This window comes from Protomyctophum bolini (genome assembly GCF_963924005.1).
Source record: "Protomyctophum bolini genome assembly, chromosome: 19".
Taxonomy (NCBI): Eukaryota; Metazoa; Chordata; class Actinopteri; order Myctophiformes; family Myctophidae; genus Protomyctophum; species Protomyctophum bolini.
In genome coordinates, this window is record NC_137880.1 from 13,130,614 (window position 1) to 13,156,005 (window position 25,392).

At 43.5% G+C, this 25,392-nt stretch overlaps 1 protein-coding gene across 2 annotated transcripts in view; it reads left to right on the forward strand.

Moving 5' to 3' along the window:
* The window catches only part of LOC308334137 (MAM domain-containing glycosylphosphatidylinositol anchor protein 2), a 298,760-nt gene that overhangs the window by 71,902 nt on the left and 201,466 nt on the right, over window positions 1-25,392 (forward strand). For both annotated transcript variants that reach the window (XM_080790725.1, XM_080790724.1), the window contains exon 2: window positions 24,097-24,236. In XM_080790725.1, the coding sequence (XP_080646851.1) occupies window positions 24,097-24,236 (140 nt within the window). The remainder of the gene's footprint in view (window positions 1-24,096; window positions 24,237-25,392) is intronic.

Genomic DNA, 25,392 nt, shown 5'->3' on the forward strand with positions numbered 1-25,392 from the left:
GTGTGTATCTGTGACCACGTGTCCATGATGTGTGCCAGAATGGGATAACTGGGTGTGGGTGGACAGGTAATCCAATTTGTGTCTTAAAGTCCCTGTGTACCTGTATGGGTTTGACTACATACTGTACTGTACAGCCGCTAGATTGTTAACTAACTGGAGGACCCCTCTTGCTGGGGACCCCCTGGAACTTCCACTGGGGGTCCCCGGACCCCACTTTGAGAACCCATGACATAGTGCAGTGGGTCATCTTTTCAGCAATTGGCTCTCGTCTCCATCTCACATTAATGGGACATTACTAACTAGGCTGATGTTGTCGTTTGTTTTTTCAAGTCTGACTAAAAGCTATAGAAGATTAAAACAGTGCAAGAAACACAGCTGTAGCTAATTCATTTAATAATGAGTGTGCTAGACTTAGGTGTGACCCAGAGCCACGGGTGTGCCTTTGAGCAAACAGAGACAATAGTCAACAGTATACTGTGTCAATACAAACCCACATCGATCTAACCAAGGATGGTTAATTGAGGAAGATAGATTTAATTCAGTGACCATGGGGATAAAGAATGGTTCAGAAGCCGTGTTCAGGTTCCCTCTCCCATAACAGATTCCAGTCTCCTAAGACGGCGGCCACCTACTTATGAATATCGGAGATGGCATGTATTTTGTTGTTTGTTTTTTGTATAATTTTTTTCTCACATTACTAAGCCAATAATTTGACCAGCAGTGGTTCCCTATGGAGACACAAAGGAGAATTGGTGTGTCTCCATAGGGAGTATAGGGAGCATAGCCCCATTGGGTGACTAATTGATAGGAAGAAAAGTATTTTTGGTTGTGAAATATCCCTTTTAATGGGTTCAGCTGCAGCTGTGACGCTTCACACTGCATAACAATGTCCCACAGTGTCATATATGCATCCTAGCCATGTTTTTACCTGCTGTAGTTTTTAACCTGAACTGTAAAAAGACTAACCAAGGTCAAAGGGTCACCTCCCTTGGTAACACTTTATTCTAAGGGGCTAAACCATAGACTTAATTAACGCTTGATTAACGATGAATTAATGATAAACTCATACATTAATTCACCCCCCCTTTGTGGGGGAGTAGGTGTTACAAGGTGTGGAGCCCCGAGGGGGAGGGAGGCAGTAGCCAATGAATTTGCAGGGAAAAGAACATGCATTTTATCTCAAGTTTGTTTGTGTGGTAGGTCGGCTTTATGCCGTCACGCAAGTGTTAATAGCTAATTACCTGTATGAATGTAAAGTAAAGTTACATTCCCTCTGAATCCTATTGCACAAATGACCATTTCAAATTACATTTAAACACCCCTCTTTTCTCTCTTGTTAAGGGGCTTTTCACACCAAATGCTATAACCATAACGATAACTATTACTATCGTTCACCAACCGTGCCGTCCTCTTCAATTACAACAATGATAGAGTTATAGTGCTTGCTGTGAATGGCCCTTCTTTAGCCTGAGGTTTTTTGTCAAGTCCACTCTTAAATGCATTTTAATGTCCTCTTTCTGCATCTTAATCAGTTTAAGTTCTACTTGCACTCCTTGTGTGGCTATAACGGTTATAATTCCTTTGTGTTCCATCTGCTGTTTCTTTTCCGGTTGTTATTCTTGTGTGTTGTCTCTCGTTGGTCCTGCTGTGAACTCGAGTGTTGCTCCTTTCCTTTATTCATAGTCTGCTTTGTGTTGTTAATCCATCCCGCCTCGGCCGCCTGCGAAGCACTTTGTGTCAACTCTCCCGTGTTGCTTTTTAAAATGCGGCGGATAAATAAAAGTGACTCGACTTGACTTCTATTGTTCATAATATCCTGTTAACCAAAGACACAGCGGCTCTCCAGACAACCTTTCCGAGCTGTCAGTGCTAATGCAACCCTGTCGGCGTACGAGACAATGAAATTCAACCTTCATGTATTGGTTTTTGTTTAGCTTTTTCTGTTCTTTTATTGGTCTGTTCTCACCATGTCCTCTAATCACCCTCTCCAGAGTCTCCTAAAATAAACGCTATACAGTGGTTACTGAGTTCAGCTGGAAGTGCTGCAAGCCTGCAAATTGTAAATTGCGCTGCATATTTTCTAAATACAGTACATATGTATAGGCTGTGCTTATTACTGTATGTATGCTTTAAGGTTGACGACAGTTGATGACATCCCATGGTTTCCACAAGGCTACAGCCTCACAGTTTATGCGTATGTAAACACAATTCCATCTGTTTTGTACCATACATACAAACTATGTACACAAGCAACATGCCCAATTAGCCCTGTGCTATCTCCGACTGCACACCTCTCAGTGTCTGCCTCAATCCATGTCTCCGGCTTCAGTGTGTGGGCCGGGGGGGGGGGGCAAGGACAACAGTCAATGAGCAATATCAATTTACTTAATGGACTATCAAACAATGTGCTTAACATTTAGAACCGCTATAGCTGGCGCTTGGTGGCAGTGCAGTGCCAAGAAGACTGTACGATGGCTGTGCTGTCGAATGAGACACATTAGCTTGGTCTGCGTGATCTACCTCTCTCGTTTACTAACTTTATAGTGCTCTCTGATTGTCTGTGCGATTTGTCTTCTGACCCCACTAAGATGACCCCTCACCTCTCTCTCTCTCTCTTAACTTGACCTCATAACTATACCTTCATTATTCATACTCGCACACATCAACAAGAATTACCACAGCCTGGGCCGTGGCTCAGTGGTCCAGGCACCTTGGCCGGTAGTCCGAGTCTGGCATTGTGCCGCGGGTTTGACTCCCCATCCTTTACCGTCACACCCCCATATCTCTCTTCCCCCATTTCCTGTCAGCCTACTATCTGTCTCTCTATAAAAAATATAAAATAAAGGCGAAAGCCGCAAGAAAAACAAGAATTACCACTGCTGCTATTACTACTATACTTTCATATGATCGGCAGAGTCATACCAAAGATAAAAACTGGTGCCCAATTACTCAGCATCAAGTGTTGGATTGGGAGGGAAAGTCTGTGAAATATAGCATCATATCCAAGGTGATAGGCCTACAGTCGATCAAGCTGCCTCACACGTCAGCCTTTCCAACTACTACTACTACTACCAAAAACAAAGTTACAAAGTGCTTGCCGTAAAAACAGAATAAATAAAATCGGACAATAACGTACTGTTACGGCATAACATGGTGAAGTTCAGCGAGAAATAAAACATTCAAAGAATCAAACAATACAAGTACATTTCAAATCACGGAACGGGCCTTCCGACAATTACACGTAGTATTCTGTAGTAGACATAGACGTCGTTCACATAACTACACACAGCTTACAATATTTGATTTGTTGTGCGTTTATACTATAGCTGCTCTCACTCTGCTCTCCATCTGGCGTGCAAGGTTCATTCTCCATAACGCGTACAGTATGACTAATGAGTTGTTTTGTATGGCAGTGTGTCACATGCAATAAAGTGCAGTGCACTATGCTGTGTTGTATAAGCTTTGGATTAATCATTTTCTTCCAGCTGTGCTTCTCAAGACAACGCTTCTGATTTGCAGCGGGGAAACAGTGGAGCTTATTGTAATCAGCAACACAAACCAAAAATATGGATTGTTTTAAATACAGGAAGCAATATTGTAGAAACAGCTTTGCGTCTTTTTTTTTCCCCACGTGAACCCTATTTTCTGGAAGCAAACATTCTGCGAAAGTAGCCATTTTGCAAGCTCACGACGTCTATTTTCAGCGACGAGATTGTTGTGGTCAACAAAGTATTATAGAGCACCGAAGTCTGACGTCACTTTCAGTAGAGGGCGCCAATACACAGGTTCATGTATTTTTTTATTTGCAGTGAAATCTCCATAGGGCGATTTTAGGTCGTTTCATATAAGAACTATGTTTGAAAAATAAACCTACCACCCCGGCCTTTCTGTCAGGGGAGTGGCTGTGCATCGTTAATGATGTCCATTCATATTTGATACAGCCAGTTTCTGGAGAAAATGGAATTAATGTGGCCGCAAAAGCCTTGAAACTACATAAGAAGGCAATGTCGCTGCTAATATACGCCACGCCCAGCTGTCAACACATTGCGTTCCTGAGATTCCTCGTTGACGTAAGCTCAGCTGGTGGTGACTTGACTTGTACTAACCACGAAACATTAAATATCAATAAAATAAAAATAAACATAATTAACAATCAGTTTCCGTGCAGATGCAGCCACCCGCCTACCCGGAAATGTAGTCTCTGGGTTGTTTGACTCATTTCTAACGCTTATTTCGTTACTCTTTGGGTATATTTGTACATTTTCACTTTCAGTCGATGCTTCATATCCATATGAGTGAAAAGGCTGGGGTGATCGGTTTATTTTTCAAACACAGTTCTTATATGAGGCAATTTAAAATCCCCCCTATGGAGATTACAATGCAAATAAAAAGTACACGAACCTGGGGACTGACGCCCTCTGACAGTGACGTCAGGACTTCGGGGGCTCTATGGGTTTACTTTAAGGGTAGTGTCTGTGATTTTCTTTGGTTAAAATAAGTGTTAAATAGCTCTATATTCTGATAGTGCTCATTGCTATCGAGGATAACGGGAGTCTCTCCACTCTTTATTAAACGTGTCGGAATACCAATTGTATCCAATCAGGATGGATAACTCAGGATACAGATTAAAAGAGTGAAATTTGAAGTGATGGCAACACAATTGGAAGTAGAACACTATAAAAAATTAAGGTGAAAATATATTTTCTGTTTATTAAAAATATATAAGATACCCCTGTGACTGAACAAACACGCACTGATTACTATCAGAATATAGTGGTTTAACCTTTTAGTGTCTCTCTCTCTCTCGTCTCCGCTCTGCGGTGCGGTACCTCAACCCGAGGTAATGTAAACACCTTGTTACCCTAATTGACTGAGATTCGAACAAACGGGAGCACATCTATTCAATTTGCACCCCGTCTTAATTGGTGTGAATGACAAAGACTCTTAAGTGGCTGCGAGGGAGAAATTAAATCAGTTGTATTATTATTGTAATGGAATTGATTAAGCCCCCGATCCAGTGGCCAGTCCACGTGGACAATGATCTTGTCGTGATGAATAGGAGTTAACAAGCACTTTACACATTTAGGTGGATTTTGTAAGGGATGCTAATAAGGAGATGAGTAGGGCTGAGTGAAATGTGGTTGACGTGTTGGGAGGTTGTAAAGACCTTGCTTGATGAGCTGGAGGTTATACTACTCATTAATGGTGGAAGAAGGACTCTGATGTTTTACTTTCAGTAAGTCAAAAGCCCGTAGCCTATAGTATAGTGCTGCTGTTCATGTCAGATCCTGTGTGTAAGTGAGACATGACCTTTGAACATGATCTAAATTTGTCATAAAAAAGTTATATTGCATTTACATACTGTACCTACAAGGTGTGTATGAGTTATATTGTATTAATGGTGGAAGAAGGACTATGATGTTTTACTTTCAGTAAGTAAAAGGCCCGTAGCCTAGTATAGTGCTGTTAATGTCAGATCCTGTGTGTAAGTGAGACATGACCTTTGAACATGATCTAAATTTGTCATTAAAAAGTTATATTGCATTTACATGCTCGATACAGGTAGAGTATGTTACTTAGTTCAATTTGACAACATTACATTGTATTGATAAAGACAAAGTTACATCGTGCTGTACAGTACTAGTAAAGATACCTAAATGTATTTCCACCTGCATGTGATACAGCAAAGTGGAATGAGGGTGACATGTTTTCAGCTTGTAAACACCTTGCCCGGCGTCAAGGGAAGTGCTGGAGGTTATACTGCTTATAATGGATTTGAGAAATCAATGATTTAGTAAGGGCTAAATAATTATTATTAACCCCTATAGTGTTTGCTATCGATTATTTTTCGTCTTTTGCTAGAATGCCAGTCGAAAAGGTTAAAGCCCCGACTCAGGGCTAATTTTAATGAATAAAACATTTGTGGTAAACCGAACTCTATATGCTAGAGTATGTTAATACAATATACTGTATACTGTAACTGGCACACATAATTCCTGCATGCATATTTTCCCATATCCTCGTTAAACTTGCACTTGTTCTGGCTGCCATCCTTGTTTTCTTCATGAAGAATGTTATTATTATTTAAATAGCCCGGTTAACTTTTACAACTTTAATACAATATTTCAGTGAGGCTTTAAGCTATGGTATTTTTTATTACATTTTTTGTTCTGTATTAACCACTTGCCAGCATCCATTTTCTGGTGGGGAACATTAGCTGGGAAAGAAGAGGGCGGGGGGGTCAAACAAGAAACAACTAAATACAAAATATCTACAGTACTGTAATGCCTGTGATGAGCTATATTTTTTGTTGAGATTTGGTGAAGGAGAAAGAAAAGTGTTCCAGTTAACAGTCTAGAGCAGTCGTTCCCAAACGTTTCAGGTCAAGACCCAAAAAAATAACACTCATCTTTTACTTTCTCTAATAACAACCTAGAACATGAACCTTGGTTGAAAAAAAACTAAAGTTGTCCTTTAAGTGGTTAATAGCACGATCCCCATGGATGAAAACCAGCTCTCTGGAAACAAAAACTCAGTCTCATTAGCTCTCAGTCACTCTAGCTCAGCCAAATGCATGTGATGCCCGTGTGCATGTGCATAATAAGTAGATGTTGTTAGTGGATGAAGTGCCCTGTTAGCTAATCTGTGCATACCAAATTGAATAATAATAATTCTGCACTAGCTTGTGCTGCTTAGTGTTGCCATCTGACATTCTTTAGTCTAGTTTTATTCGACTAAATATCAAAAGACTTGCGCCCTGGGCAAGACCTACGCTGAAAAGACTATCAACGGAAGTTGCGGGATTTGATGAAACAAGTGTTGTGATTGGTCTTTCTTTTTGCAGATAAGTAAGCCTGGGACCGAGGGTAAAAGACTTGAGTCAATGTACATGTGATTTAGTCGACGTAATGGCTGGTTTTACACTTGGTTGCATGCTGAAGATAGTAGCTCACAATTTTCAGCGTGCAACCAAAGCATAAAATTACTTGTTGATCTCTCCTCCACTAGTCCCTCTGAAATCGTCATAGTTTAAGACTTAAGTCATCAATCATAGCTTCGTTTTCATTTAGTTTTCGTCAGTGAAAAAAGGCTAACATTCTTCGTCATAGTTTTAGTGGACGGAATCAACACTGCTGGTGGTATGAGTGGACCTATTATTGCACCTCCCTAATGTGAGAGAGCTCAGCCTGGTGAGTGCTCTCTGAAAACCCATTTCCTGCCTTGGCTTGGAATAATGAGGTGTTACAGCTAGGCCTGCTGGCTGCGACTTACAATGGAAGAGTTATGGATGGCACACGTTCGCTCTCTGTTTCTCTCTCTCTTGGTCTATCTCTCGCGCACGCACGCATGCACGTGCGCACACATGTTTGTGTTATATACGTGTGAGTACCTTAACATTTTTGGCAATTTTTTTGTTGTTTTACATCTAACTGTGAACATGAACAAAACTGCAGTACATGCACACACAGCAGGCGCGCACGCACACATATGCACACTCTCACTCACTCAGAGACTGGACATATGCCCCCTGGAGGTGTTATGGATAGGCTCGCTAGAGCAGCCAAGCCTGCATCATGGGCTTTGATAGGACAAGCAGTTCACTGTGGGCGCTTGTGGCGGCCAATCAGTGGACAGTTTCTTGGCGTCTGCCACTGAACGCAATCTTCAGCGGTGTCTGCCAAGACACTTCATAGTGAGCTATTCCTGGCCCTCTGAGCCCAGGGCTGGATGTCAAAAGTAGCAGATCCACAAGCGTTTTGAGCTTGCAGAGCTGCTACTTTTGATTTGAGGGATCTTTACTTTACTGGATTATTTTAAATGTTCTGTACTTTTGCTGTGTGCGCGAGAATGAACAAACATTCCTGTGTCAAACTTTCCATGTTTCAACTTTGCACTGAAAATCCTGAAATCTTTGCACATCTAGTACACCTTGATTCTAGCTTAGCCTTTATGACCAAAGTCAGCCACTATCAGCCACTCCTCCAGACCATCACAGAGCTAGGCTATACAGTATAGAATATAGTATACTGTGCAATCTACTTGTGTTCATTTTTGGCATGTACATAGGTTATAAGAGGCTTCCAACAACTTTTGGATGCCAAAAAAGCAGCTAAACGTCATGCAATGTCTTCTACTATCGGTAGCTGCCAAATATGGCGAAGACGCTGTTCCTTGTACCCCTGAAGGGTGTGTGGGTATTTGTCCAAGATTTGCTGACTGCATTCTGTACAGCACCTTGTAAATATTTGTGTCCTTGTATTGTATCTCTATGTGGACATGATGATGTGTCTTTTGGCCAGCCAAGACTATGGACTTTAATGTTTGTTTAGAGCAGTTGAGAGATCCATGATTCACCCGATAAAGACCATCATTATCCAGCAGCAAAATAAATAAATATAACACAAGTGCCACCAGCGGAAAAAATAGCGTTACTAGATGAGCGTAAGCAATTACAGCAAAGCAAGCAGTAGAGAATGAAGCCAAGTTACGTGATCCACTGACAAATGAGTAAATATACATAAGCAATTACCAGTGACACAAAATACTGCACATAGAGTGTGCGTGCGTGCATGCGTGCGTGCGCGCGCTTACTATATAGTGTAGCTGTGCAACACAAGTCAACCATGCATCCAGTAATTGGTACCATGAGATAGTAGTACCATGTTAACGGTTAAGGTCTTTTCTTTTAATAGCATGATAAATGTAAACAGTGCAGCCTCGTAAACGCCTCCGTGTTTATTCCCCATATTATTGTGGAGGCATAAGGTGGGTATTGAGCTGCTAGACCAGCCCATATGGTCCAAGGTCGTGTACTGTGTGTGTGGTTTTACTACTGTATGTTTTCTGCCAGAAGAGAACATTTGTGCTAAACTAGAGGTTCGCGCGCCTTTGGCGCACTCACATCTAGCGGCGTGCATAAAAGAAAATATGTATAAAAAAAGCGCTTCCCGTTATGCACCTGTAACCCAACATGCCTTGCTTGCACTGTGTCAACGCGGGTGCCACATGATCGGCCGTAGCCAATCGGAAGAAGGAAACACAGGTGGTGCAAGGAGTCTATGTTGGTGGCAGAGTACAGATCAATGTCACGCGAGGGGCGTGGAGGAGATGGTAGAATGCAAACAGGAAGCCGGTGACGTATGAGGACCAGAAAGCACAGTTGGGATCAGTCAGTTTCGCCTACTGTAGGTTACATGTATGTCACGGTCTGTGACTTGGCGATCTGAAATGGCGCACATTTTTGTGCACTTCCGCCTGTCTCAAATGTATAGATATAGATTTTATTTGTATATATTTATTTTATTTCTTTAATTTTTTAAGTAGTTGATGTACGTCATCTGCTATTGTTGAATAGCCAACGTAGCCCCACTTTGAGAACCAATGCTGTACTGTAGCCAATGCCTTAACTTTGCTGCAGGAACTGTGTGTGTGTGTGTGTGTGTGTGTGTGTGTGTGTGTTAAGTAGTGATCGACCGATATGGTTTTTGGCCGATATTTCCGATTACCGATTAGTGGAGAATCAAAAAGCCAGATAGCCGATATTATGACCGATATTAATTTAAGTAAAAAAATAAATTCTAACACAATAATTCCTTTAAATGCATTGGAGAACATTTATTGCTTATAAAAAGTTAGTGCAAGAAGCACCCCCGTCAAATGCAGCTTTAATTTAACTAAAGTGCAAACATGTACTGTAGCAGAATATGGAACATAGTGCTGTATGAAGTGCAGGCACAGGCTTAATTTTTTTTATTTATTTTTAAACAGGGAAAAATAATCAGTTTATTTATCCAAATTGGTGATCTACAAGCCCACAGCACATTGCAGCATGACATGTTGAGAGCTTGTAGAACTGCTTCCCAAACTCCCCAAAGCCATGTGACCTTGTTGTTTTTACTCCACCACTGACATTTGCCACTTTCAAGATCATAATTTTATAGCAATACAAGACAATAGCCTTGTATGTCTCAAAACACTGGCCTACCGTTAAATTATTGTCAACTAAATAAATATGAATTAGAAATTAAGACAAATATTGACAATGCTACTGATTGGTTCATTCTTCATTGGCTTGCAGTTATAGTTACAGCACATAGCAAAAATGCAATAATAATAATAATAGGCTGGTCAGGATGGGGGGAAAAAGTTGTCCTTTTAGAAAACATTGAGTTGGCTCGCATGCATGCACGCACGCACACACACACGCACGCACGCACACAGCATGCGTGCACGCACCCGCGCGCGCGCACACACACACACACACACACACACACACGATCAAAGAACCGTTTACATCTGCTGTAAGTTTGCAGCGTTAGCATAGGAGCTAGCGTTGGCTAATGTAGGTCTACCACTGTTAAACCTTCTGTCCCTCTCAGTGTGGATTTTATTTTTGTTAATGCAAGATGAAAACAGCAATGCTTATGCTTACAAGGTTAGTATTACTCCTTCTAGCCCTGGTCCTCTCTCTTTTTAGTGTGTGTGTACTCCTTGGTGTTACAGACACGCAGCTAAGCTATATACATCTCCTTACAACCATACTCTACCGGATTTTCAATGAGAGTGGAGTGGTTGTTGTACTTTTTTGCACCTTTATGACGAAATATAATAATCGGCCGTTTTCTTCGTTTTACCACCGATACCGATATTAATATAAAACATGATTATCGGTCGATCACTAGTGTTACTGTTAAGGCTGTACCCTAGCCCTGTTTTTAGGACTCGTGTGTGTGTGTGTGTGTGTGTGTGTGTGTGGGGCGCGTGCTCACTTCCCCCTGCGCTCATGTAATTGTACCTGTCCATTGTCCGGCCATTGCTTACAGGGCCGATCAATAACTTGTTCCATATTGCAGGCAGCTTTCTTTCCCTTCTTAGAATTAGAACAATGCTCTAATAACACTTTAGATCCCTGCCTCTGTTGCTGAGATGTGGTTGAAAGAAGAAAATAAGTGAATTGGTTTTTCAAATAAATTGCCCCTTTCTTAACGTGTTGTTTAGCACCAGTGGGTAGGTCTCATTTTCTCTCTAAAGTGCTGTGCAATTTCTATAGACCTTCTATCACTGACTGAAGAATAAGAACTATGATTAAAAATGATTTATTTTCAGTACAGGACGTTTGGTTAACGAGAGGAGCATGGATCGATCTAGTGCCAGTTCCAAGGTGTTATGATATTATAACTTGTTATGAAGTGTGGAAAAGTATGAAATGGGGTTAACGTTGTTTAAACCATTCCTTGTTTTGGCTTGTGAACCCCTGGAACCCGCCTGGAACCCCCCCCAATGAATCAAACTGGGGACCAACCCAAACCTGACAAGCACTTGGAATTGTAGGAGTTGAGGCATTAGATTTAGTTTTTTTCCGTTTCCACAGATACTGAAAATAGCAGATCTACAAGCTCACAATGCCTCGCAACCATAATTGTGAGCTTGTATAGATCAGCTTGAAGTTCAGCTTTTTCACAGTTCTTTCCTCTTATTTGACAATTTCGGCAATGTTGACCAGTTTTTATAATGTACGGTAGTTAGTTAGTTGTTGTTGTTGTTGTAGTAGTAGTAGTTGTTGTTGTTTACTCTTTCTTTCTCTCTCTCTCTCTCTCTCTCTCTCTCTCTCTCTCTCTCTCTCCCCCTCCCTCCCCCCTCTTTTTGTGCCATCTGGATCATGTGGGTTTCCAGTTTGGGAACAATTTAAGAGTACACCCATATAATGGTGCAAGAGACACAGAGACTGCTTGGCATCTTCTCTGAATGCGACCCACATGTGGCTTGGCAGCAAGGCAGTGAAACATTTTATGAATGTGAATTCTGGATTATTCTTATTGTTGACTTTGAAGTGTGCTCTGGTTTATTGGGCAGGATGCATGGGCGGTTGAAGTAAGGACTGTTTTCAGCACCATGGACAGTGGTACACATTAGTGCATACTAATCTGAACAAAATAGCATCTACAGTATAGAAAATCATTTTAGAGGCAGCTTGAACCTCACACAAAAGGTTATACAATTAATAACTATGTTATTTTTTTTAAAGCTACCATCCAGTACTGTGCTGTAAGGAATGTTTTGCCTTTTCAGAAGTATTCAAAATGTATATTTTTGCAAAGATATTGCAGATTTACACGCTCGCAGAGCTGCACAAAGTGACGTGCTGTGAGCTTGTGAATCTCCTATTTTTGAATAGCCAACATATAAATGGGTAAAGTGGTTATACCCTGGAACCACCCCCATGGCCTTCTGGGGCCCCACTTTAAGAACCAATGTTGTAAATAAAATAAAACATCTAATGGCATCAGGTACTGTAATAATAATAATAATATTACAGACAGACAGACAGCTTCTGTTGTTTATGCTGACATTCAAGTCGTCATTTATTTTGTATTTGTTTCAAAATGATCTAGATGATGTGTGTAAAAGCTATGAAACATTTTATAATAGAATGAGAATGACTTCAATTAAATTCCAATTAAATTAATTGCGGGATTAGTGTCGATTCAGTGAGCTGAGAGAGAAGACATAAAGTATGACTATGCCAGAACACATGCTGTGCACTGTCGCACTGTGCACACACACACACACACACACACACACACACACACACACACACACACACACTGCCTCTCATGTAATTGTCACCCCCTCTGTTCCCTCCATCCATCTCGCTAGGGGTCTGGCAAGTTCACAGTGGCCTCATTTCGGTGGGAGGTATAGGTGTGTGTGTGTGTGTGTGCACCTGAGATGGAGCGTTTGTGTGTCTGCGCCAATGCGTATGTGTTCATGTGTAGTTGTGCATGTGTGTATTTGCCGTCTATAAATAGCATCTCTGTGGGCCCAGCTGTGCGTGCTTGTTCTATGTTCTCGTGGCACGCTGCGTTCAGCCCAACACACCGAGGACAAACAAACCCCTCCACTGTGTTAATTAGCTAAGTGGAAGTGCTCCATTCTGTGGCACAAAAACACCACCTGACCCCACGGCGTCTCTTATTCTACCCGTGGATTCGAGTTCTTAGTCGCCATGACTGACTTCAGTCAAGTTCATGAGATTACATATAGTTTTGCAATGGGTCAAACCGGCACTATAGTGACTTTATCCCCCAGAGTTAGTGTTGAAGTGTCCTTGTGCAAGACACACTAATTGAAGCTGCTGTTCTCTCGAGTATGGGCTGTCAAGGCCAGACGCTTTTTGCCACTCAGTGGGCGTTCCCGCATAACTTCCAGCTATGATGATGTCACGTGCATAGACTTCTATCATCTCCGCTGGGTGGAAAACTGTCCAAATTTAAAAAACAGCTATGGCAGATCTACAAGCTCCAAAAGCTTGTGAATGTTGTTTCACAAATCACATGATTGTGACAGGAAAACAAAAAAAAAGTGTCATTTTCCATTTCAGTTGTTCTTGCTTGAATCTCCCAAGAGACATCTTCACCGCATGAATGCTTTGCGTTTCCCAGCGGTGAACCTCTGGCAGCTCCACGTGATGGATGGTCCGTGCTGATGGCGCCAAAGCCGGATCCATACGGCCGCTCTCATTTGCAATAACGTGTGTGTGTGGGGGGGGGGGGGGGGGGGGGAACGCATGCGAGTGCATTACTGTATGTAATCCATACGCTCTGTCAAGCCGTGATGTAATAATAATATGCATGTGCGGCTGAAACGCAACGGCACTTTCGGGAAAAGGGGGCCTCGCCTCGGGTCCACGGATGGCTGAGTCGCTCCTCAATTACTTCAGTGCTCTCGGTGGTAAGCAAGCCTTGCCGAGCCGTGCAGCCCACAAGGCAGGAGCCTATCTCCTGTTTCTGTACTGTACTGTACTGTACTGTACTTCACATCCCCCTGGACAAGACGCTGGTATATCACAGGGACTTACCCCCACCCCAGGGTGTTAATTTACAAAAAAAAGGGAGTTAGAATCTGAGAAATGAAGAATACACCTCCCGAAATCTGAGTACCGTTCACGAAAATATATTTTAAAATATCATTACATTATATTTTTGGAAATACATTGACTCACTGGCCTTTGGAATGTCTCGGAATCCCCAGCTCTCTGGTGGAGCTGTTGCCCCCGCGACCCGACTACGGATAAGCGGGTTGAAGATATTATATTTTTGAGGGGTGCTAGCCCCTCCTATATACAGGTTTAATGTTTGTTTTTAGTTCAATGTTTGTTTTAAAAACGCTATTGACAATGAAGGGAAAATGTACGTCATCTTGTCCCTAACACAAACATTAAATGCAACACCGTTTGTTCATTACATCACCTAATCAACATGAGTTAGACTTTAATATATTACACAGGTGTGTTTTTTTATTTCCATTTCCGCTAATAAGCAAGCTATATATGCTTAGATGATTTCTATTTATATTAGAATACATTTGCGTGACTAAAGACGAAACGTAAGTGGGGAGGAGGCTCTTTATATTTGACTCACGACAGCTCTTCCGTTGCTCCAGACTGTATGATGGAAGCATTTTGAAATTGCGAGAGGCAACAGTCTGGTAACGCGAGACTAATGGAGCAGTAAATTGAAAACACGAGGGGCCATTCAGCTGGCCCACCCATCAGATGGGTGGACCGCTGACGTTATAGTGGTCAGACGGAGGGGCTGTGAAGCAACGCTGGGCCATGCAGCCGGCCCACCCATCTGACCACTGACGGCCGGGCTGTGAACCAACGCTGTCAAGTTATCCCAAGTGGCCTTTGATCCAGAACTGCTGTCTGGTTCATCGGCTCATCCGCCTGTAGTGTAATGTTATTAGCAGCACATTGAGCCATGATTTGAACTTGACCGGCCGCTGTTTTTTTCTCCTCCAACCAATATGTTGATGTTCTTGTAAACGTAGGCCTCGTTCACTACATAGTTTCATTATGCTGAGCTTATTATTGCTACAGTGCTGCTCTTTTATGCTGCCATTGTACCCGCTCCTTATCGGCAGGCTGAAATGAGCCTCTCTCTCTGCCACGACCCCCCCCCCCCCCCCCCACACACACACACACACACACACACACACACACACGCTGGAGCTTATTTCTCCAGCGTGGTGGTCCTGGCATGCAAAACCCATAATGGCTTCAGCGGGATAACACAAACATGTTTTCCTTTCCCTTCCCCCTCTTGTATTGCATTATTATTATTATTATGTGTATTCGCTGTCGGGGCAGAAACCACATATCTCCATATTGTGACTTTTTTTTGCTTTGTAAATTAACGCCATACATGATCACATTACAGCATCACAACAAAAGCATTGAAAGTAGCTTATCGACAAGCCTTCCGAACTTGTGGATCTGCTATACTATAGTAACTATACTATACTATATACGGTATACTATAATATAACTCCCCATTACTGCAGATTCACTCCCAATCTTCCACTGTAGTCTGAAGACTCACCTCTCCAGACTCCACCGTAACCCGTCCGTAGCACTTGCCCTAGCCTCGACGACCTTGCAGGTGTATGCAGAGGCTAAAGATTTCGTTTCAGATGCCATGTTATGTAGACAGATTTCATTCCGTCATTATTCATCTGGCATGGTGTTACCTTGTGTTGTTCCTGCTTACTGTAAATCGCTCTGGATTAAGAGCGTCTGCTAAATGCCTAAATTGTATTATTTTGGACATATGAGGTTTGTGCCCGGCCGAGATACTCTCTCTCTCTCTCTCTCTCGCTCTCTCTCTCTCTCATCCCTTTCTTTCCCTCGCTCATATCGGGTTGGTCCATTCTTCGGGGCGGGGCGGGGAGGGGGAGGGGGACGACATGATTAGCAGTCCTCGGGGGTTGTTCTCGGGACATTAAGCCGGCATCGTGGACTGAAAGCCCAGCTGTTTGTGGCTTCAGTCCACAGTCATTTGTTTGTCAAATTTAGACAGTTCTCTCCCTGCGTGCCAAGAGCTCCCCCTCTGCCACGTCCAACACTCCGGGACTCTGGTGACAAGGCTAGCTTTTAGCCAAATCCAATTTAAATCTCTATTGGCCGCCAGTTGGATAAAGCTGTTCTCCAGAGACCCCCCTCCCCCCCCCCCCCCCACACACACACACACTCTCCACCCCCCCAGGGAGCCCAGCGTGGCGCAGGCAGGCAGGCACTCCACCGGGAGATGGCCGCTCAATAGTGCACGCTCCACACACACACACACACACACACACACACACACACACACACACATCTGACAGAACGTGCACTGCAGTGCAGTGCACACTCAATACACACACACAGCTGACCGAACGTGCACTGCTCATTGCTCAATACACACACACAGCTGACAGAACGTCGAGGGTCACTAGTTTTCTACATTTGAAAGAATATATACTATAAACTATAAATATATATAAAGTATAAACAAGAAAAGTTTAATCAAACTAAATAATTTCATCAACTAAAAACATCCACATGCATATATTGCACACATGAGTGAAATGTGTGCACGTCGTGCACGCAGAAACAAAATAGACACTGAAATCTATATATCTGTCACACGGTTGCTGTCTGTCTGTCTGTCTGTCTGTCTGTCTGTCTGTCTGTCTGTCTGTCTGTCTGTCTGTCTGTCTGTCATGTCTTGTTACTGCCATGTTGAAAGCACTCACATAAAGCTCTGTTCTCTGTCACTTTCTCTGTATCTATCTTTGTCTGTCAATTTCTCTTTATCTGTCTCTGTCCTCTCTCTCTCTCTCTCTCTCTCTCTGCATTAAAGGGGAATGATGTCACCTGCTTCTGAAACAGAAGCACATCTGGGACTCCTGTTCCCTGCCTCTGGCCGCTCTGCTTCCTGTTTTATCTTAACACTGACAGTGTGTGCGTGCATGCGTGCGTGCGTGCGTGCGTGTGTGTGAGCGAAAAGACAGTGAATGCGAGAAGACAGTGAGTGGGTGAATGCAGGTTGTGTGAGAGAGAATATATTATGCTTGCAATAGAGTGAGGTGGGTGAAAGAGACTGTATGAGTGTGGGTATGTGTGTGTGCGTGTGTGTGACTAGTTCAGTGGTTCTCAAAGTTCTCAAAGCACAATATGTTTTAACTGCTTTATCCATTTATATGTTGGCTATTCAAATAATGTATGTGCAAGCTCACAGTGTGCGACTTTGTGCCACGAAGGAAAATAAATGTCCCTTGGGGTCCCTTATTGACCGTATTACATATTGACAGCATGGAAGTGCTGTAAAACCACATTTCCCAGGGGCTCCGCGACACATAGCCATGGGGTCTGTGAACTAATTCAGTTTTTCTGAATTGTTTTGGCTAGTGAATTGTGGTATCTGTGATATGTGAGCTTACCATAATCACAGTAATCATATTCCATAATTTCCAAGGGCTTTTTCAAATGGACTCCATGCAGTCACTTTCAGTTGGAGCACTGCAGAGGCTGCTTTTCTGTGACCAGCTGTTGCTCGTTGATGCTCGTTAATGCATCAAGGAATTGAGGCAATTGTGTTTCTGCACTGCAAAATAGGTATATCTATTCAAAGATAGCATCTTAAATAAAAGTTGTGGTAGTGTGTTGTGACTTTTTAGTTTGTTTAAGTTTTAATACAAATGGTTCCAATGGCATCGTAAGGTTGTAGGTACTGTATATGCTCATCGGTGTTGCGAGGATGAGAGGGTGGGAAAACATCTCCCCCCAAGAGGTACCTGGGCCAGAATAGTTTGGGAACCACTGCTGTAAAACCCCAAAATGTCCTGGGGACTTGTTTCCATTGTGGTCCTGTGTATTGAATTCATCAACAGAGCATGCATGCTATCAAGTACAAAAAGCTACAGAGGAGAAAAGGGGGAAAGGTCAATACGGTGGCAGTGTATGATTCCTCATTTCAAGAGCATTTGCGAGCTTGTAGATTGCTTGGCTATTTTGAAAGCTTGTAGATTGTTTGGCTATTTTGCAGGTTTGTAGATTGCTTTGTTATATTGTGTGCTGCCGTTCACTGCTATTTCAACTATGAAAACGGTCTTAAAACATGCCTATTTGCTCAGACACTATGATGTAAAAGTCTGTTTAAGACGAAGTTTGTGGACAGTAACCAAAAGCTGGATATAGGAGGAGATAGCACCCCTCAAAAAGTGACGACAGGAAAAGTGAGGACGCAAATTGTGATTGTTCGGAATGAGATGATGTATGATAATAAGAGCACCCCTCACTTCACACGAGTGTGATTTGATTTGATTTGATTTATTTATTTTTACCACCAACTGATGTCCAATAGCAATGAGAAGGACCTCACTGATTCTCACCAAAGGCTACGCTGCAGCCCTCTGCTCGCTTCTCGTAATCATTTATATCTACACACACCACACTCACACTACAAGCCATGATTATAGACCATGGGTAGCTTATCGTCTCTGTCAGGTGTAGAAACCTCATATGTCCAAAACTGTTACTTTTCAGGATTAAAATTCAAATATGGCAAAAGTAGCAGATCCATGCACAACATGCTTGAGCCGTGTTCCGAGCCGGTGGATGTGCTACTTCGGAGTGCCGCTGTAGTACAGTGGGTTTTCAACCAGTGGTCCTTGAGGTTCAGGTGGTCCCCAGCTAAATGAATAGAGTTGGTAGCTATTTTGACCTGAGATCAGATAATGGACCTTGGTATGAAAAGAGTTGAAAAGCACTGCTGTACCCATTCAGGACGGGAACCCCTTTGGGTGTTTTAACCCATTCAGGACGGGAACCCCTTTGGGTGTTTTAACCCATTCAGGACGGGAACCCCTTTGGGTGTTTTAACCCATTCAGGACGGGAACCCCTTTGGGTGTTTTAACCCATTCAGGACGGGAACCCCTTTGGGTGTTTTAACCTATGGAGATAAGAGGTTTCTGCCCCAGGGGGCCGACGACATATTTAAAATGGTAATGAAAGCGCCCCGTGGTGCGGTGGCGGTGGCGGTGCGTCACCCCGCTGTTTACCTGAAATATTCCGGCGCGTGCGGCTGTCAGCGCCATGCCCCCCCTGCCCCCCCCCCCCCCCCCCCTATCAGCGCCGTGCCCCCCTGCCAGCACATCTCTCACCTCCGGCTCGTCATCGCCATGACAACTCACTTCCTGCCAGCCCCCCCCTCCCCCCACCCCGCCTTCCCTCCATCTCAGCATGTCCCCCGGCTTCAGAATGCGTCATTACAGTGATGAAAGATCCCTGTCTCACAGTGCACAGTATATTATGTTTATAAGTGTGTTGCTTTTTTCACTTTGTGTGCTATAAGCACAGATCTGGGAACGCTATATGCACCCCCAACCCCCCCCCCCCCTCGCCCACATATTTAATCAGAATAACTTATTTATGAAAACTTGAATGTTGTTTAACATTCAAGCCCATAGCACATTGGATTCGGTTTAGAGCCATGCAAACATTGAATTTCAGTTTTCTTTAGAGCTGAAATGTCTCACGGCCCACCAGTGGTCCCCGGCCCACAGGTTTGAGAATCACTGCTAGATTTTGTCAATACAATGTTGTGTTATTCATTCAAATAAGTCCCGGATTTGTAGCTTTTTAGTGTGCAGAGCTATGGATGATTGTGTGCGTGTGCATGTGCACGTGGGTGCGAGCCCCACGGAGTCTGTCTCTGCGGCACTCGGCAGGTCGTATTAGCAACACAAGTAAGAGAGGGCCATTAATTAGCTGGGTGTTTGGCCCAGACCGATAGCACGCCGCACTGATACTGGCTTATTGGGGTAAATGTCATTAGCCCTGTGCTGTGTCTGGCGGCCCCCAGGGCATTGAATCTAGACCTCCTTTGTTTTAAGTGGCAGCCTTGCGTGAAGCTCCCTCACCCCTAAGTCTATTCCTCATTCCTGTATCATCCACCCCCTTGGAATTCACCCCCTAAGTAGAATTACCCCCTAATGGAGGCAGAGAGAGAGCGAGAGAGGGAGAGATTTGTTGTCCAGATAAGCCCGATCTATACTTTGTTGTGCAATGGCGTCATGTGGCGAAAGTAGCCGGTGTACAAGCATGTCATTAGTCAGAAGGTTCATTGTTCCGAAATTACTATCCCTATATCTCTAACCCTAACCTAAACATAACCGCAAGCACGGGAGCAGTGCATGTTCGCCAACCTTCATGCATGTTCGGACTAACGGGACTTCAGATCTATGGGCAGTTCCCCAAGCCGCATCGCGTCCACGTGCTGTTTTTGAGCTTGTACATCTGCCGCAACCTAGAACTGTCGTACGATGGAGCAGCCGGCTCTAGTCTTTCCAAGTAGTTACCATCAATCTCTTTCCTCATCGCTCTGTGCGGCGTTTAGGCCACCTGGGTGCGCCCACCGAAGGGCCAGTTTAGCTAACGAGCCGAAGGAAGGATGACTGAGGCTGACAATATGGTCGGTCGCACAGCGTGACGGTTGAAAAGTGGGGAGGGCCTGGCGTCACGTTGTGAAGCTGCTGGGACTGTGTCCACTGAAGAAGGCCCACGGGCCAGTCAGGTGCCTTTGACACGCAATTAAAGTAGACCAATCCAGTGGATTGCAAACTTTTTCATGTCAAGGACCCCTAAATTGAGACAATTGACCCCCCCCCCCCCCCCCGTTTGAAAAAATGGGCCAGGGGGACTCCAGCAGAGAAGATTTTTACGGCTTTAGCAGTGATTCTTCTTAATTTCAAGGACCCCCAGTTTAACATGCATTAGGCCCCCATTTAATGGCATTTATTTCGTAAATTTATATCGTAAAATCAATATTAATTTGACTCTGAGAGTGTATACAAATGGAACATTGATTCCATTTGTACACTATCTGAGTTGGCAGGTTCTGGCTGGGCAGAAAGCACTTACAAAAAAGAGAAGAATTGAATAAAAAAAGGAAAAGAAACATCTCACAAAGAGCACTTGGGCTCCGGTTGAAAAGGTATGTTCAGTGAAAGAACATTTCGCCTTTCGGTACCCGTGGCGTTCTCAGAAAAATAAGAAAAAGAAACGGATTATGTTTATTTGTTGGTGATGTTTGGCCTCCAAGCAGACAGCAGTAATTTGTGTAATTACGTTCAATAATGAGTGTGGCACTTTTGCGTTTCAGTGGAGACAGAGACACACTCAGCATAAGAATCCTCTTACACAGTCAAGTGTTAATTTATCATGTAACCAAATGGACCCACAAGGGCCCATTTTGATTGCATTTGTATACACTCTCAGAAATAATACACTCTGTAACTTTTTTGACCAATCTGTACCGGTGGAGTAACTACTATGGCGCTTGTATTTTGTCTCCCTGCTCTTCTATTGAGAGGTTGAATCCCACAGATTGTATTTAATTAACACTGATGATTTGACCTTGTGTATACCGGTATCACCCTCTCTCTCTCTCTCTCTCTCTCTCTCTCCTGTTCACTGTCTCATTATTAACTCGCCCCCAACCCCTCGCTAATCACACACGTTGAAGTGGAGGTATAAACGCCGATTAGACGAGCTAGCATGGCAGCGAGTGGCTTGTTGTCATGGTTCAGTGGTTCAGTGGACCGGCTCGGGTTGCTGCTGGTCTATCTGACTGAAGCGAGCGGTTCTGTTCACTTGGATATGTTAGTTCTCAAACGTTTTTTTTTTGTGTCAAGGACCCCCAAATTGATTTTCGGCCCCCGATCTCAAAAGAGTTTGTTCCAGGGAGAAGAAAGAAAAGAAGAGCTTTGAGAAGCAATGCCTTAGAATGGCTTGTACCCCGTGGTGCCTCCTATATCCTCCTATATATATGTGTGTGTGTGTGTGTGTGTGTGTGTGTGTGTGTGTGTGTGTGTGTGTGTGTGTGTGTGTGTGTGTGTGTGTGTGTGTGTGTGTGTGTGTGTGTGTGTGTGTGTGTGTGTGTGTGTGTGTGTGTGTGTGTGTGTGTGTGTGTGTGTGTGTGTGTGTGTGTGTGTGTGTGTGTGTGTGTGTGTGTGTGTGTGTGTGTGTGTGTGTGTGTGTGTGTGTGCGTGCGTGTGTGCAGTTACAGCAGTTTAGAATGAAACAGACAGACTTTGGCGTCAAGAGAGGGAGAGGGAGAAAGACAAAAGAGAGAGAGAGAGATTGAGAAGGACGGGAAATAAAGTGAAGGCAATAACAGAAAGAAACCAAACAAGTGAAATTGCTGACTTTGCAGCCCTGGCATCACTTTTTATTTAGTCGACAGAGCATTCGTTTGAATTGCAATGTCTAGTGCACCGGGCAGCAAATTGAGTTGCGGTTCATTCCTTGGATCACTCAACAAACGGGAACAACACCGTCGTTTAGCTGTTTGTGTCCGCCGCCCGCTTGTCTCCTTTTTGTTCGGGCATTCTGGTATATTTTCTTAACTCTTTAATAACTACATTTTACTACTGTCCTTTCAGTGATCTCAAGGCGACTGCTGCTTTTTAAATGTTTTATTTTTTTGTAAAGCACTTTTAGTTTGAATTGCCTTGTTGTTCAACTGTGCTATACAAAAAGAAAAAAAAAGAAAACTATAAATAAATAGTTATTCCGAGCCTCAGGCATTTTAGAAAATGACAACTAGCTTGACAAGGTTACTATAGGTTCACATGTCAGTGAATCTCAACTTTTTGACACCCAGTTTGACATGTCTTTATTGTCTTAATGCCTGTTTATATTCATGTTTTCTAATGTTTGTTTATATTGCATTGTTTGCTCATTGTTGACCTCGTCATTTTAAATGTGCTATATAAATAAAATGTAGTTGATTTGATATGATATGGACCCGATTTCTAGGGTTCCCAAACTTTTCAGCCCACGACCCCTCAATGTAAGCCTATTTGAACTGGGGAGTCGGGACCCCCCACCCCTCCACCACCCTGACAAGCACTTTGAACTGGGGACCCCCCCACCCCTCTGACAAGCACTTGGAATTAGTTTGACTCAGTTCCGCAGATAATTATTGTGAAAATATGGTGAAAATATGTTGGAAATGTTTTGGATAATTTGGCCAATTTGGTGTTATTCATATTTATTTATTTTATCTCTGGGACCCCAAATTACACTATTTACACTATACAATCCTTTTCATTTAAGTCAGAGTCTACAACTGGAATGGAAATGACTGTTCCGTTTGTATACACTCTCAGAGTTACAGACCCTCAAACGGCAATAATGTGGACCCCTGGTGGTCCCTGGACCTCAAATTGAGAACCAGTGAAAAAACATGCAGTGCCTCAGTCAGTAACTCTCTGATGCCATTATTTAAGCTATAAAGGTGTGTGTGTGTGTGTGTGTGTGTGTGTGTGTGTGTGTGTGTGTGTGTGTGTGTGTGTGTGTGTGTGTGTGTGTGTGTGTGTGTGTGTGTGTGTGTGTGTGTGTGTGTGTGTGTGTGTGTGTGTGTGTGTGTGTGTGTGTGTGTGTGTGCGTGTGCCGAGTGCGTGTGTGCATGTATGTGCGCAGTATGCGTGTGTCTTCTTCGCTGATCTATAGTGCTGCTCCGTGTGGATTTGCCTCTGCTTCTTGTGGGGTAAAACTGAGTTAAAAGCCATTCAATCAGTCAAACACGTCCAAAGTGAAAGCAACGCAATGGGAGCATAAATCTCGTTATCTGTTTATTTATTTGGGTTTTTTTTCCCCCTGGTACCTACAGGAGCGTGTCTGAACTGTGAACATATCTGTTTGTTTATTTGGTTTCCCCCCCCCTGGTACCTGGAGGAGCGTGTCTGAACTGTGAACGTACCGTGCACGGAGGCTCTGTGAGAGAGACATCTCCATCTGTCAAGTTCTGCCACCGTGTCAAAGTCTTTACATTCTGTTCATGTATACTAGATGTCTATCCTCGTGGGCTCCATGCTCCTAAATCAGGCTCATCACGTTTTCCAAACACTGGTTCTGAGCGGTGCCAAAACCACGCACGCATGCCAACACACATCATGCGTAGTTGCACCACTCAGTTCACATGGGCGTACAGTATATGTAGTAATAGTATGCCAATGCACTATAGTGTATACAGTTACTGTCTGTCTGTCTGTCTGTCGGCGACAGTACCTCTTCAATATGGGTGTCTGTGCCCCTGCCGTCTCCTTTGTTTGCGTGTATGTGAGCAACACAGGCTATCTCTGTAGCGTGATCAAGTAGGGCGTTAATTTGCGGAAAAAACCCAAGAAGAACAAACAAAACGGCGTTCCAGTCATTAGTACATAATGTAACACCTTGGTCTGATCGTCCCTGTGTTTTTCCTCCACAGCGCCCCCGTCGGTCCGCATCGTGCACTCGGGCCACGCCTGCAACGTGGAGGAGGAGAGACACACAGAGAGAGTGTACACCATCCGAGAGGGAGAGACCCTGGAGCTCACCTGTCTGGTCACTGGACACCCGCGGCCACAGGTGAGGCCATGCATGACACACCCCCCATCCATCTGACCTATATATATATATATATATATCACTGGTTCTCAAACTTTGTCATGTCAATTCGGGGGCCCCCAGTATAACGCGAGTCAAACTAAACTAAATGCCTCAATTCCGAGAGCTTGTGGGGGTGGGTGGGTGGGGCGGTGTGGGGTGGGTGGGTGGTCCCAGTTCAAATATGATTATTTTGGAGGGTCGCAGCCTGAAAAGTTTGGGAACATTAAGATCTATGGGACTCTCACAGATGACGGAGCCTCTCACCCTATCCCTGAGGGTTAGAGGCAGATGCCACCCACCCTCTGAGACAACCCGCTAATCTTCATCCTGACCCATATTTCACGGCCTTAGGTGGGAGTATAGGAAGGAAGAATGACCGGTAGACCAAGAGCTTTAATATAAATATGACATTTAAACATCGCAATGATTATTATTATTTGTTTGCATACTTCTATTAGTCTTCTATTATGTCTATGTACTGTATATTTGTATGTGCCTTTTATTTCATATGGTACAAGATACCGGGGTTGTGGCTCTTTCAGAGCGGGAACTCTAGGGGGAGGGAAGGGAAAAAAGAAAAAAAAAGAGGAAAAAAAAACATTGCAATGCATCATGCGAAGAATTTGCCACTAGACCGTTGCTTCACATAAAAGTATCTAAAAGAGACATTGACTATGCATTTAACACTGACAACATGACTTCGTAAAAGGGAAACCGTAAGAATGGAAGTGCAAAAGTATCAAGTGCTTATTTACTGCATGCTGCTCTATTGCAACGGTTATTTAGCTATCAGAGTTCAGCAGTTTGACGGAGGCTGGAACAAGCAATTTGAGCACTTTGAATTGCACTTTGGCACGGCGAGTCTTCTTGATGGCAGAGTTTCCTATTCAGCAATGATTGTGATGCGTGCGCCAGCAGCAGCCACATGGCCATCTTGTGTGTCCATCCTTTCTGTACGGACAGAAGTCCCAACATAATGTGAACGCTCTCGGGAAAGCCTTGGCGGAATAACATGACATTTGGCCACAAATGACCAGTTGGACTCAAGGATCAACTTATTAGAAATAGGCAAAACGGTGCATTCAAATTAAATGCCTTCAAAGTCTTCTTTTCCAGCAACTATTATGATGAGTCT